General features: G+C 40.6%; 1 protein-coding gene across 6 annotated transcripts in view; it reads left to right on the plus strand.

Annotated features, from left to right (window-relative positions):
• Nucleotides 1–13,716, plus strand: part of zgc:66433 (CRACD like) — a 66,324-nt gene extending 52,608 nt beyond the window's left edge. For all 6 annotated transcript variants that reach the window (XM_055016679.1, XM_055016681.1, XM_055016680.1 and 3 more), the window contains 10 exons: nucleotides 1,519–1,674; nucleotides 3,913–4,021; nucleotides 4,765–5,038; nucleotides 5,128–5,626; nucleotides 6,147–7,452; nucleotides 7,600–7,703; nucleotides 9,251–9,410; nucleotides 9,569–9,687; nucleotides 10,004–10,097; nucleotides 12,077–13,716. In XM_055016679.1, coding sequence (XP_054872654.1) covers nucleotides 1,519–1,674; nucleotides 3,913–4,021; nucleotides 4,765–5,038; nucleotides 5,128–5,626; nucleotides 6,147–7,452; nucleotides 7,600–7,703; nucleotides 9,251–9,410; nucleotides 9,569–9,687; nucleotides 10,004–10,097; nucleotides 12,077–12,555 — 3,300 coding nt within the window. In that variant the 3' untranslated portion in view covers nucleotides 12,556–13,716. The remainder of the gene's footprint in view (nucleotides 1–1,518; nucleotides 1,675–3,912; nucleotides 4,022–4,764; nucleotides 5,039–5,127; nucleotides 5,627–6,146; nucleotides 7,453–7,599; nucleotides 7,704–9,250; nucleotides 9,411–9,568; nucleotides 9,688–10,003; nucleotides 10,098–12,076) is intronic.
• The last annotated feature ends 905 nt before the right edge of the window (nucleotides 13,717–14,621 follow it).

The raw sequence follows: 14,621 nt of genomic DNA on the forward strand, positions 1-14,621 counted from the left end.
CTCTATCAAGCTTTAAAATACCACGTCATTATCAGATTGTGAGACTGATAGTGAAATTTAAATTTAGTTGAAACATCAACTAAACACCATTTGATGCTGTCAGACTTAAGCTCGAAAGTCTATTTCCTTCTTTAAATACCAGCGTTTTGTTTCATCCTGTCTGGATATAAATAGAGTTCATGTTGGCACTTCTTAAATTAGATACAGTACATGTCAGATTTTCATCTTTAGTTTCAGTTCATACACAAATGCTCACCTGTAGCTCAGTAAATAGTCGTCATGTGCTTTGAGTGTGATCAGAACCAATCCTCTATCTGCTCCTCAAACCTTAAATGGAAGTCTGCAGCTCGACCTCCTCTTCCTCTGCTTTCTCTCTTTCCTCCTCTGTTTTCCTGACCTTCTTTTTCTCTTTTCTCCAGCCTCAGTACTGTACATGTTATTCCACTGACCTACTGTGTGTGTCTGTGTGTGTGTTCACAGTGCATTCCAATGGTTTCTTTGGCAGTCAGCATGTCTGCTTGTAGTTATAGTATTCAGAGTCGGCCTCACCCCGGCTCTCCAGCCCACAGAGACCCGAAAAACACGTCATCAAAGCAGAGCTGCGTTCATATTCTTCTAAATGCTGCTCCATCTCTCAGTCCAGGTGTTCGTCAGTTTTAAAGGGAAGTTTCACCCAAATTATAACAACCTACTGTACTTTCTGAGCTCACTGTAGCTTTGGTTTTATGTTTACCAAGGTCAAAAGCACTAAAAATGGTGCATATGTTTGTAATTTTTAGGTTGGACTTTCATTTTGCAAACACAGATTTAATGTGCAATAATAGTTTCGTTTTTTTAAATAAAACAAATCAACAGTTTTTCTGTGGCATAATGTTGAATGATGTGAGCAGTCACATATGCTTTATGCACTATAAACTTTTAAAAAAGACATACTTTATATCACTTATGCATGCATTTAATAAAACAGACTCAAGCAGTGTAATGTTTCTCTGCAGCAGGGCCATAATGAGAAGAATGCAGTGATCATGTACTTCTTTAGCGATGACAGAGAAGTGTTGGTCCTGCAGATAAGGACGACTAATATTTATTCAGCTGGACTTCCTCCTCTCTGGCTGCTGCTCTCTTTCCTCTTTATCTGCCACCTTCATCATTTAAGTGAAAATCCACCTTTTTCTCATAATCAACACCCGCTATTCTTCTCTCGATTAATGTTTGAGCTGGAAACAAGTCAGCGACTGATGACTCAAGTGTGCGAGGCGACCGGTTCAGTCTGGAGCTGATTCTCCAGGAAACAGACTTTGTGGATACAGCGGCATGTGGTTGCCATTTCCAAAAGACATGGGTGGACAAATCCCAGTTTTTTCTTAGCGGGGCTTCCCCCAGCGGTCTGTCCAGACTGTTGTCTTGTTTTTTTTAGAGTCCAGATGTAGCAGAAAGTTAGTTACCTGCATTCACAAGTGCTTAACAACTGTTTCCTGTGTTAATAATCTATGTGTGAAACCTTCTGTCTGTTCCCAGCTGTCCTATGCAGCCTCCAGCAGAGCCGTGAGCCCTCTGGTGGTTCCAGGAGACTTCAGCCAGCCGGCCAGCCCCTTCGTCTGTCTGGACAACTCTGCTGCCAAACACAAGCTGGGCCTCAGACACAAAGCCTGCAACAAGAGGAAGCCTGTCAGCGTACGTTTACACAAACCCAAACATGAACACACACTGGTGCACCCAGTAAATGATCTTCACTACAAGCTGGGTCTTTTTTTCAGAGATTTGGACACTGTTTTCTGTTGTTTGGCGTTAGGGATTGCTGAGACTGTAAAAGGTTTTAAGAAACACGAGCAGTGGGACAATCAAAGAAAAGGTTATTTGGAGGTAAAACTGAACAACCCAAATGTAATAAATGCAAACATGGTTGGTTGTGAGGGTTTGCCTTTTCCTCCTCCAGTCCTCTCGAACTTCTGTGATCATTGTGACTACTGAGTGACAACAAGCTTCTTCTTCTTCTCGCATTAGACTTCTTTTTAACAAAGCTGAAGCGTTCAGAAACCCTATAAATGAGTACATTGCTATTATTGCTAATAGAAATGATAATATGATAAAGAGATGAGATCAACATTGGCCTATCTCCACTGGCTTCCTGTCTGTTTCACGACTGATTTCAAGAAGTTATTGTTTGTTTTTAAGGTTTAAAATGGAATTGCACTTCTGTATTCAGCAGAACTCTGACATTTGCATCTCAGGTCGATTAACGAGACGCTCTTGCATATTCCAAGATCTCTCTAGAGTAGCAATCAAGCCTTTGCAGTGGCTGCTCCAGTGTCTTCATGGAAGAACTGCTGAGACTTTAGAAACATTTAAGTCGCTGCTGAAGACTAATTTTTATTTTTGGCTTTCCATCCAAGTAGAGCTTGATCTCCTGACTTCATCTTTTATTGCGTTCTGTCTTTTTATGTTTGTTTATTTTATCATGTTTATTCTGATTTGTCTTTCAGTCATTGTGTTTATGTCTTAAGGGTTGTTATTTAGAAATGTACAGCACTTTTATTCAGCTTCCATTGGTTTAAATGTACTTTATAAACATATTTGACTTTACTTCACTAGAAATAATGGACAGCAGGACAGGAAATAGAATCAAGTTATGTAAGACCTCATTTGGACAAGTATACACTGATCAGGCATAACATTATGACCACATGCCTAATATTGTGTTGGTCTCCTTTATGCCGCTAAAACTCCTCTGACCCAGTGGGGCATGGATGCAGGACCTCCTCCAGTGGGACTGGGATGGTGGCAGTGAATTCTGTGGATTCTGTGGGCTGCAAGGTGGGACCTACCTAGATCAGGCTTTTCCTGGCACATCCCACAGATGCTCAGTAAGATTTGGATCTGGGGAGTGTGGAACCTGGGGGAACACCTCAGCTCTGTCATGTTCCCCGGCCCACTCCTGAGCAGTTTTAGCAATGAGTCGGGGTGCATTATCCTGCTGAGGGTGAAAACTGCCATCAAGGACTGCTATTGCCAGGAGGGTTTGTGGTGTTGCTTGACCTGTAATGTTTAGGTGGGTGGTACATGTCAAAACTCCACATGAATGTCAGGACTCAAGGTTTCCCAGCAGAACGTTGCATTATATCACGATGATCTAAGTTATTCATGGTCATAATGTTGTGGCTGATCGGTGTATGAACACATACAAGGAAGTAGACTTTATTTTATTAGCACTCAGAGTACTCACACAAAATAAAACGGCTGCATTTAAACTAGAGCAACAGGTTACAGAAGGAAAATGAGCATTAAACTACTATGTACAACTACAGATATGTGTAAAAGAGCATGTTTAGAGTGAAGCGGAATTTTAGTGCAAAATTACATTGAACCAAAGTTTAGTGCAATTATAGTCAATAAACGATAAACGCAAAGTTATTGACACCTTATATACATAAGTTTGGATGGTGATAGTGGATGAAAGAGCTGCATCTCTAGGATGAAATATAAACATGTATGTGACATACAGTGTATATAGTAATTCAGGATTGGGATTTATAATGAGTGGTGTGTAGCTACCAGAGGTCAGGAGTTGGAACAGATTGTGTCCATTTTATCTGTCGATCATTTAATATGCTGTAAATGTTCTTTTCCACGTTTCATAGCTGCTGTTTCTGAGGTAGATCTTGCTCGTATGGCGCTGCAGTGGCTCAGTTTTCTCATCAGATTTAATATATCTATTGATATATTCAGTTTAGCCAGCTGTGGGTGAATAATGTGGTTAAAACTGCTTTACCAAACAACATATCAACGTGTAGGGTCAACCAATGAAACCTGTGTCCTGTACCGCTGTACAGTAGATCATCAGGCTGAAGGACTCTGACTTGATCACATCAGCGTAACTGATGATTCTGATTTATTGCTAATGTGTCTGTGCAGCGGTTGGAGCAGAAACCAGAAGGAGGCGCTGTGGAGGAGATGTTGACAACCTCGATACTAGAAACAGAAACTGAAGCGTTGGAGGAGCGACAGCAAAGGAGGATAGAAGGTCAGATCAGCTTTATTCAGCTCAAATCTGTTCCATCTTATGTGTCACTTCAAATCAATAAGTCTGTTTCTATGGAAGTGTTTGAGTCCCAATATTACAGTGAAAGAATCTAAATTAAATTTTTATTTTATATTCCACTTTAGTGAACGTAACTTATGACAAAATTAAAAGAAAGTTTATTCATTTTATAGTTTGTAAATGTATAAAACATGCCCCAACTGACCATAAACAAGACACATTGTTTTCATTTTCTCATGACATTCCCATAATGACAGTGAAATTTAGTTATCAAAGTTTTAAAGTAAAACTGGAGTAATTTAAAATTTATACTTTTTCTCTTTTTGACATTTTTCAAAAAATGGCTGCCAATATGGAAAAATGAAATTATGATTAAAAGTCAGATCTAAAAGGTTTGCAGTTAAATGTTAAAATTTAGATTTTTTTTTCTGTAATAAAAGGATCAATATCACATTTTATTACATAATAGCAAGTAGTGTGAACTGTTTAGGCGTGCATGCAACATTTTTATTCTAATTTTGGAATATTATGCATTTTCAAGTTAGCAAATGGAAACTAGAATATTTCAGAATTTGGTTAAATATCATGTGGACACAAATGAATAATGAGATTTTAATTTAACTTTGTTTCATTTTTATATTCAAGGGTGCAGACTCTCATATAATTGCTGCCTTTGTGTGCTATCAGCGTGATTCATGAGATTTTTGTTTCTGTCTGTGAATCAGATCTAATTGTTGATCAGCTGAAAGCAAAAGTGCAGACAGAAGACGATGATGAGGATGAGAAGAAACAGAAACCACAGCATTCCAGAGAATCCCTGTTGGGAGATAAGGAGCAGAGGAGGGAGGAGGAAGAGGACGAGCTGCCGACTGAACAGGAAGTTTCTCACAGCCCGGACACTTCCTTTCCTCCTGAGCCGAGTCTCTCAGAGGAGGAAGCCTCGGAGCACCCGCCATCCTCCAAACCCAGCTCCAGTGCCTCCTCCGCTGACAGTCCCAGGTGATTAGACAGTATTTCCTCTTCTCAGCACTGCAGCTTGTTGTTGTTTTGTTCTCTTATCAGTCTTACAACTTGATCTCTGCTTCTAGAGCCACACCAGAGCCCCCTGCTGTCTCCAGAGAGTATTTGCTGGACTCTCCAGGCTTTTCCAATGAATCCGAGGAGAACAAGGATGAAAGTGATTCGGCATCAGAAGCAGAAGACGATGACAGAGTCCAGGAAACCAGAGAGGAGGAGGAGAGTTCATTCCTACAGGAGGTGCTGAGCTCCTTGAAGACTCCCCTCGTTTCTCTGGATGTGGAAACTGAAGGCGTCGTCCTGGAGGTGAAGGAGGAGAGAGAAGATGAAGAGATGTCAGAGGAGGTGAAGGAAGAGGAGGAAAATGTGGACGAGCCTGTCGGTTATCAGGCACCTCACTCGAGCTCCGTCCTGTCAGCTCAGACCACAGAAGAAGAAAAGGAGGCTGACACTCCTTCCTGGCAAGAAGAAGAAGAAGTAGTGGGTACTGTCCAAGAAGAGGTGAAAGGTGGAGAGGAGGAAGCAGAGGAGGAGGAAGACCTAGATGTGGACAGACTCCGTGAACATGATGTAAGGATTTTTGATTATTTGTTAGAACTATCTGTATTTGTAACCTTTTAAACTGCATATGATCCTAAATTTCAACTAAGCTGTTGAGTGTCTCTTTACATTAGGCAACCTGTTCTGTTCTGCAAAACTAAATACCTTCATGCCACAAATTGAAGTCCTGCTGTTGGAAATCGACAGACAAACAAAATTTTAGTGGCATCAGTAAAAAAAAAAAATGCCGATGTTTGATATTGAGCTGCAAATCCAAAATTGCTCCGTGACTAGAACAGGAGACAGCAGAGAAAGAACTGATACTGTTTCAGGTGTTTGACATTGTCAGATGCAATGAAAGATGTTCCTCCTCAGCAATTTGCATGAAGATCTTGAGGCTATTGCTGGTGAATTTGTCTATTCTACAAACTAACCCGTCATTCAACCAAATGGAGTCAGTTAAATGTCTTTAGATCTTCTTCGGAAACAGGTTTGGAGAGTCAAACTGCTTATGTTTGTACTTTTGTTTGCATCATCTTTTGTCTTCCAGGATGCTGAGGAAAGACAGGTGGAGGAGGCAGTGGAAGTTAAACCTAAGGAAGAAGAAGATATGCATACAAGACAAACAATCAGCCAGGCAGGGAAAGAGGAAGAAGATGATGAGGATGAGGAAGAGGAGGAGGACACAGAGCTGGAGAAGGAGCCAGAGATTGAGGAGAAAGGGGAAGAAGATGGCTATGAGGAGGTTGAGATGAATGATGGGAGGGGAGCTGAGGAGGCAGAGGAAGCCATGGAAGAAGAGGAGGAAGAGGCAGAAGAGAGGACTGAGATGCTTCCTGATGCAGAAGAAGTTCAAAGTGCCATACCAATGCAGGAGGATGACGAATGTGTGGTGCTTGGAGTTGAGACCACAAAGCCCACAAAGGATGATGATGATGACATCCCAACAGAGCCGTGTGACCAAGAACACACATTGGAAGAGAAAGAACAAGAAAACTTCAACCAGAACTCGGATGGTGAAGAGGGAGCTGAGGAGGACGTTCAGATCGACCTCATGGATCAAAAATCAGACCAAGAGGAAGATGTGGAAGCAAACCAACCTGATGTAGATCAACCTGAAGATGACCAAGAGCAGGATAGTGTAGAAATAATCTCCCATTTAGACGTGAAAGAGGTTGAAAAGGAACCCAGTGAAGCCACAGAACAAGCTCCTGTTTCTTCCAAGCCGCCTTCTTTGTCTCTTCCAGAGTCACATTATGAGGCTCATTCACAAGACAGTGGTGCCACCAGTCCCAGTAAGACCAGCACCATCCACATTAATCTGGTCTCTCCCAGCTCAGAGAAAACCACATTTCAGCTGCCTCCAACTGCTGCAGATCCCGGTGAAAGTATCACTGAGTCTCCTGACTCCACAGAGCCGAATACTGCATCTGTAACTGAAGAGCCGTCTGACTGTGTGGAAGAAGACGACCAACTGTCCATCCAGGAACGAGAAGCTACAACTCCTGCATCTGTGGAAGAAACGGTCAACCAGCCGCCCTGCAGTTTGGATCAGAATAAAGTCCGCTTCACCATCGCTCCGGCCTGGCAGAGAACAAAAAGTCTCACACCTCCTTCTTCCCCACCTGCCTGCGTCTCTTCATTTTCTGCCGTCACTGGACCCCAAAGTGAGGACGTGGAGGCTGCCACCAAAGAGGAATCCGTCGTGAAACCAGAACCAGCAAATGAGGCAAAAGCTGAGTTGGTGTTGAGCCCCAGTAGACTGAGGAATACAGGATGCACCACTGCCAAACCACAGAACAATACAACACCGGTGCCAGTTAAACCTCAGATCTCCACTGCTGCAAGCACAGAAGGTAGGAAACATGTCCAGAGTTCAGTCATGAAGACTTATTTGTGTTTTTTGGCCTGTTTTAGTGTCTCGGCCTAAGTGACTGGAGGTGAACATGCAGTTTGAGCAGAAATAAATCACCAACCAACTCTTTCCACCTTTTATTCTACAGAGAGCTCTGTGGTGGTGGAAGGAAACCCAGACAATCCATTTGGAGTTCGGCTGAGGAAGACGTCAGGTCTGCTTCGCTTCAGCTCAGAGGAGGAAAACACAGAGGTGATTAATGCAGACCGTGTAGTTACTAGTGATGTTTCTGAAACAAAGCAGCCAATCTTATATACGGTGAAGATGTTCAGCTTCGGTATCCTGCAAGAAGCTGAAGTTATCTTTGAAACATCATGCTGCAGACTTCAGCTTGAGTCAACCCTTTTAAGAGATTTATGGGCCTTTAAACAGCCTTAACATGGGATGTCTGGGCCAATCAAAGCATGAATCTTGATCCTGAGCCTTTCTTTTTGTCAGCTGTCAAACAGGTGTAATAAATTTGAATAATTTTCTGACTTAATGCGACATTATTAATAGATCGATTAATTTAGAATTCAAGTTGGGCATAACAGACATCTATCATGTACTGTTACTGCTATTTTAGGCCATAGACTCATGATTGAGCCACGAAAGTGACTGTTGCATGTGTCACTATAGTATAGAATTATTGTGCAAGTTAATCCTTGCTTGATTTAGCAAATGTGTTCTGGTCGGAGGTCATTAGGACTTACAGTAGACTTTGTCATTGTGCCCATTTGCTACTTGCCCGCCTACTCTGGTTGCTACAGCATTAAACAGTGAAAGCACATAGTTGTGCTTCTAAAAAAACAGGACAAAGGTTTATTCAGGATTATGAAATGAGGATATGATGCTCATTCAAGTCCATGTAAAAGAAGTCCGTGTTAGTTTTGTGTTTATAGTTACTTTTTGCTGCCCCTAAGCAGCCAAAACAAAAATGAATAAATAAATAAAAAGGTCAATATAAAATTGAGTGTCTTCTGAAGTCCATGGGATATATCTTGCATACATTTTTATTAAAAGTAAAGAAAAAAGATTTTTATGTTCATGATGATCATGTCTTTACAAATTCCATAATTATTTATTTTGGAAACAATCACTTATTAATAAAAATGACTGGATATCAGTAAAATGTCAACTAAATAACCATCTGAATTTAATAACAACCACCTTCTAATTAGCTAACCAATAATAAAATGAGCTTATTCAAAAATTGTTTTGATTGTGTTCTTTTTATTAAGTTGAGATAATCATGACAGATATTTCTTTTTGGCAATATATCAAATTTTATATGAAAAAAACAAATTGTATCTGTGTCCCAGAAATCACTTTCAACTAAGTTCCCCATTACAAAAACACCTCTCAAGGAAGTGTGTTAATTCCAGATCACATGACCTGCTCCACATGATGTCATTTCCTCCTGAAGAAAAGACTCCAAGGCTTTCAGAGTTATTTAATATAAAGTAGTGTTTGAGTCAAGTGTGGATTTATGGCATGTCAACAGGTTTACTACAATATCTTTATAAATAACTTTCAATTTTACTGAATTGTATATGTAATATTTTAGAAATATCTTTCTGTAAAAATGCCAGGTGGTGTTTGGTTATAGGCGGCCATGTTGATTTTAGGCTTGAAAAGAGCAAAAATGTCAACTATGTTCTAAAAAGTCCCACAATTATATTTTGACCCAAAAACAATCAATTAACATAGGATTTATATACTGTATTTACTGTCTGACTTTGTGTTTGTGTGTCATCCAGCCTTCCCTTGAATCTCCGACTCAGCCAACCAGCTGTAAAGTTGAATCTCTACCAATCAGTGTTAAGCCCTCTTTATCTCAGCCAATCAGCAACAAACCTGCCCTCCCTAAGAAACCAGAAGTAACTGGAGACAGTGGAGCGAAACCGAAGCGTGTCTCAGGTGTGTTTTCACATTCACATGTAGCAAAGGGTTTTTCTGCTAACTGCACATTGTTTGCAGGGTTTCTCTATGTGTAATCTGCTCCGGTGTAACAGTCTAAAATGTCGAAAAGTGAAGCAACAGTGTTTAACAGTGTGTCTGCTGTGTTATTGATTCAGACCCAGCTGCAGGCCGAAGTGTTTCTGCTGGATCTGAGTCTCCCAGCTGGATTTCTGTGGCCAAACAGAAACAGAAAATCTATAAAGAAAACTCACTGGAGGAGATTACTGTCAAGAAGGTAATCTTACGGATGAGAAAGCGACACATGCCACTGTGATCATCATGTTGAGCAAGAGAGTCACTGAAAAGTTCACGACACAGTGGTACTGTTCTGTCATTATACCAACATCCAGGGATACATGAGTAATTTTCTAGCAATGTAAGGAAGACAGATTGTCAATGTTAAAATTTTCTTCTGCAACATAGTAAAAAAAATCCATGATTCAGATGGAGGTGCACCAGAATGGTTTGACTGTTTAGTCCATCACCACACATTTCCAGCCACATAGTCTGTGTAACTGACTGATCTGCCGCTGCTCTTTTCTCCTTATCAGGAGGAACAGGAGAGAAAGTCTTCGCTGCCGATGTATGTCAGCTCAGCTGCCAGCAAAGAGCAAAGCAACAAAACGGCTGAATCCACAGGAAAAGGTCAGCTCACAGACACACACATGCTTGAATGTGAAATTGCAAAAAAATATTGTGTAGCCAAAACCCATTCATGAAAGACAGCATTTAAATAAACTTCCTTTTGTGAAGTCTAACTGGGATTTAGATTTGAAAGTAGTGATCTGCCTAACAATATGGACTGCCAGGGTTTTTCCAGAAGGTGAATGTGGGGGTGGTCTGTGCACTGGGCAATGGGTCTGTGTGACCTTATATGACAGAAATGAGTGCTTTTTCGCTGTCATTTTTGACCATTTGATGAACAAAAATGTCTGGCAGCTTAAAAATATTGAACTACATAACGTTTTTTTTTAATGCTTAACATTTTGGAGTTGACTAAAACCTATTTGTGTCTCTTCTATGTAAGGAATATTGCTGTAGGCACGTTTCAAGCATACAGAATACTTTCTGCAGCACCTCAGCTTGTTGTGTGCAAATTTAGTTTTCACTGATGCAATGCTGCCCCCATCTGGTCATCATCTGCTACTGCAACACTGACATTAAGTTCACTTTGCATCCATTTTACCCTCCACACTGTAAGATCTCTGTGATAGTGGATGTTTGTAGTAATTGCACACAGCAATTTAGAAGAAATTCAGATGTGAGACTTACTTTTGTTGACTGCAGATGGTTCTATTCATTTCCAAGGTTCGAACTCATTTATATTATCACATTGTACAGTGTTACATGAGTACTATATAAATTACTGTCACATCACACAGTCTGGTGGCTGTGTTACAGCACTTACATTTATTTAAGTTATAGTGCTTTTTTTTACTTGTATCTCAAAGACTGTTTATGGTATAAATACTCGATATGTGTCTATTTGGGCTGTAATTAGAGCAGTTTCTTTCAAATTTGAACATATTTGCATATTTTTTTAAAGCTATTCATGAAAGAACAAGTCCTACAGTCCTATATGAAACTGTATGCAGTTCTTATATTTAACAAAAATCTCATAGACATTCACTACATACAGTTTTTACTATTACTATACTATCTACGAACATACACTACTATTCAAAAGTTTGGGGTCACTTAGAAATCTTTATTTTTGAAAGCAAAACATTTTTTCAATGAAGATAACATTAAATTCATCAGAAATACAGTCTAGACATTGTTAATGCAGTAAATGACTATTCTAGCTGGAAACAGCTGATTTTTAATGGAATATCTCCATAGAGGTACAGAGGAACATTTCCAGCAACCATCACTCCTGTGTTCTAATGCTACATTGTGTTAGCTAATGGTGTTGAAAGGCTCATTGATGATTAGAAAACCTTTGTGCAGTTATGTTAGCACATGAATAAAAGTGTGAGTTTTCATGGAAAACATGAGATTGTCTGGGTGACCCCAAACTTTTGAACAGTAGTATAGTGCAAAGTAGAGCCCAAAAGTACTGATAATATCATGAGTTAATAATCTTTATATATACAGAGTGTATTTCATTAACTAGTTAAAACTCACTGTGAAGACACGAGTTGACTGTGCATTACTGTCAGCTCAGTTGTGATATGTTCTCTGCTACATGTGCTGCAGAGTCCAAACTGTGTAAAGACACTCGAAGCATCTTTTGTTATGTTATATTTTGTACAAAGAATTTTTCATATCAGCACATAATTCATAGTGCACACAGACGCTGATGTCTCTGTAATAGGTTGATAATATCAGCTGACTCCATGTTCAATTTATTATAACATAATATAATAATGATAAAAATAAGCTCAAAAACTTAGTTATTTCATCAGTTTTATGTTGTAATACATCTGACCCTGATCAAAAAAGGTTTTGAAACCTCCATTTCATCACATTGTAACTCTGAAGTCACTGAGTGTTCTTATAATTCTGAAATAATTTGAAAGTAATATCACTCAGCATCAGTCTCACTAATTCCTTCAGTATAAATTCGACTGTAGTTTTTTTAAAAGTTTATGTGTTTTGTTTTGTTTTTTTTATTCCCCCAGTGAGTCTGTTGGACATCAGTAAACCATCAGTGTCTGCAGAAAAAGACACCAGGAGGGCTCTTTCTCCTCCAGCTCCGGTGCCACCTCAGCCTTCAAAATCCCAGCCGCCTCCCTGTCCTGTTGCCCCGAAACCCCAGCTGCCCCCTGCCACAGCGAAACATCCACAACAACCTACCCCACCCCAAAGATCCCCCCCAACTCCAGTCCCAGTTCTACCAAAATCTCCTTCTTGCACAAGCCCAACCTCTTTCACCAAACCCACCTCCCCGTCCAAGACGTCTCCAGTCACCTCCCCTCCGTTTTTACCAAGAACCGCCCCGGAGAAGTCTGCCACGAGACCTCCAGGGCCTTCAGGGCAGACGGCTTCCTCCCAGCGAGCCCAGCCGTCCCCGGCTTTGCCCCAGGACGAGCCCCCCTGGATGGCGCTGGCCAAGAAAAAGGCCAAAGCCTGGAGCGAGATGCCTCAGATAGTCCAGTGATGGGGCCAGTGGTTAGGTAAGGTCTGGTACATGGCCCCGAGGTGGCTCCAAGCAGGCCCAAGTGGGTCAGATCTGAAAGGGCCTGTATGGACCAGAATGCATTTGCACACAAATTTCTTATTCTCCTGCCTCCAGGCTTCTGATTGGTGCAAAGCGTCCAATCACAGCTGAAGACAGACTGTGTTTTCTTTATGTTGTAAAGTAGGATCCTGAAAGTTAATGCATCCTACTTGAAGTGGATCCATATTTTTTCAACAGTCTTAGTATGTTAAAGGTGCCTGGATGAGAGAAAATATTTGTAGCCTCACAGCAGTAAATATTAACTTTTATCTAACTTAGATGAGTCCACTTGATATCACAAACGTTTGAGAAAAGGGAAGAAGGAGTCGTTATTTAATGGCAGGTTCAGCATTTTATTTGTTCTGTCTTCAGAATGAACGATGCTCTGTTTCTGCCGGTGTTTCTTTGTGTTTATTTTAAGGCAGTGATTCTTGCTCACATTTCGGGGAATGTGGAAAATCTTCACAATCTGAGACTTAATTGGGAAAACATCCAAATTAAGATGAAGAAAAATTGACAGAACTGGCTGCTGCTGGTGTCACGTTTTGGTCACAATCTCTGATCCACTTTTCAAGCTCCAGTTTCTGTATAAGATTTTTAAGATGAGCAGATTCCTTCTTAACTTGATCTACAGACAGTAAACTAATAATATTTGTTGTCTTAGTGAGTGCTGAGTGTCCCACATGTTTCCGGCTGTCAGTGTAAAATATACTTTCAATTTTTTCTTTTGATATTTTGAATACATAACTACAGACACAAATGTGATGTCTCCAAAAAGTATGCTGTTCAGGAATCAATATCATCACATTGTTGTGTTTTTAATACTTTTTCATGGCGTTGTAATGTTGCAGAGTGTTGTGGATCATGATTTTTGATTTGTAAATGAAACTTAAATCAGTATAAAGATTCTTAATCACTTGGAGTTTGGTTGGCTGCAGGATGTGAAGCATCGCTAAAGGAAAAAAGAGTCACAGCTTCCTTTGTATCAGTTTAATCCATGTTTTACAGTAACTAAATATGTTATGCATTTTGTTTTATTTTGTATTGCCTTTTGAGAATTTGTCTTGTACATAAAAGGTGAGTAAAGAACAAATTATATCAGTTTTTCTCTCGTGTTTGTTTTTTCATCTGCCAGTTTTCGAGCACAGTTCCATTAACTGGACTTATAATAGAAACTTATTTATTCATTGATTTATTCAAACTGTATTTATCCTCTATGGATCACTGACCAGTGTCCTTCCTTTTCAATGACATCGAGTTAAATGACAGATCCAATGAGAAAAACTGAAAGATCGCTGATAATAAATCTAATCAGACTGATAGATTCCAATTGATTTATTTGATGTAGTATTAATGATTACCAAACAGTCTTGAACTCTCACTGTACATTCTTAGCGAGTACCTCCATGTGTGCGTCTGGTGTCGTGTGTTTAAGACTTTCTCCTTGTGTGGCCAAATGTTTGTGCGCATTTGCTTGTATAAAAGGCCGATGAGTTGTTGTTTGCATGAGTGTGATTGATGGTTTTTGTGCACAGGAAGCTGTAATCAGAGAGAGGGGCTCTGCTCAAACTCCCCACATGTCTTTTCTGGGTGAGTTAGGTAACGCTGCTGCTGCTGCCCTACTTCTGATCCACGCACCATCACACACATGTGGCTGCAAAATGGACCAGCCAAGATGTACGCAGCGTGTGTGTGTGTGTGTGTGTGTGTGTGTGTGTGTGTGTGTGTGTGTGTGTGTGTGTGTGTGTGTGTGTGCGTGCGTGCGTGCGTGCGTGCGTGCGTGCGTGCGTGCGTGCGTGCGTGCGTGCGTGCGTGCGTGCGTGCGTGCGTGCGTGCGTGCGTGCGTGTATGTGTCTGTGTATGTGTGTCCAAGCCAAGTATCCATGGCGATGACTGCTGGGTGCTGACCTTCTCATTTACAGGTTATATAACTAACCAACTTGGCAGCGATCTGAAGCTCTGAGGTGTGTATGTGTGTTTTTAGGTGTGGGGGTATTAACGTCAGC

Source organism: Amphiprion ocellaris, chromosome 13 (genome assembly GCF_022539595.1).
Source record: "Amphiprion ocellaris isolate individual 3 ecotype Okinawa chromosome 13, ASM2253959v1, whole genome shotgun sequence".
NCBI classification, from domain to species: Eukaryota; Metazoa; Chordata; class Actinopteri; family Pomacentridae; genus Amphiprion; species Amphiprion ocellaris.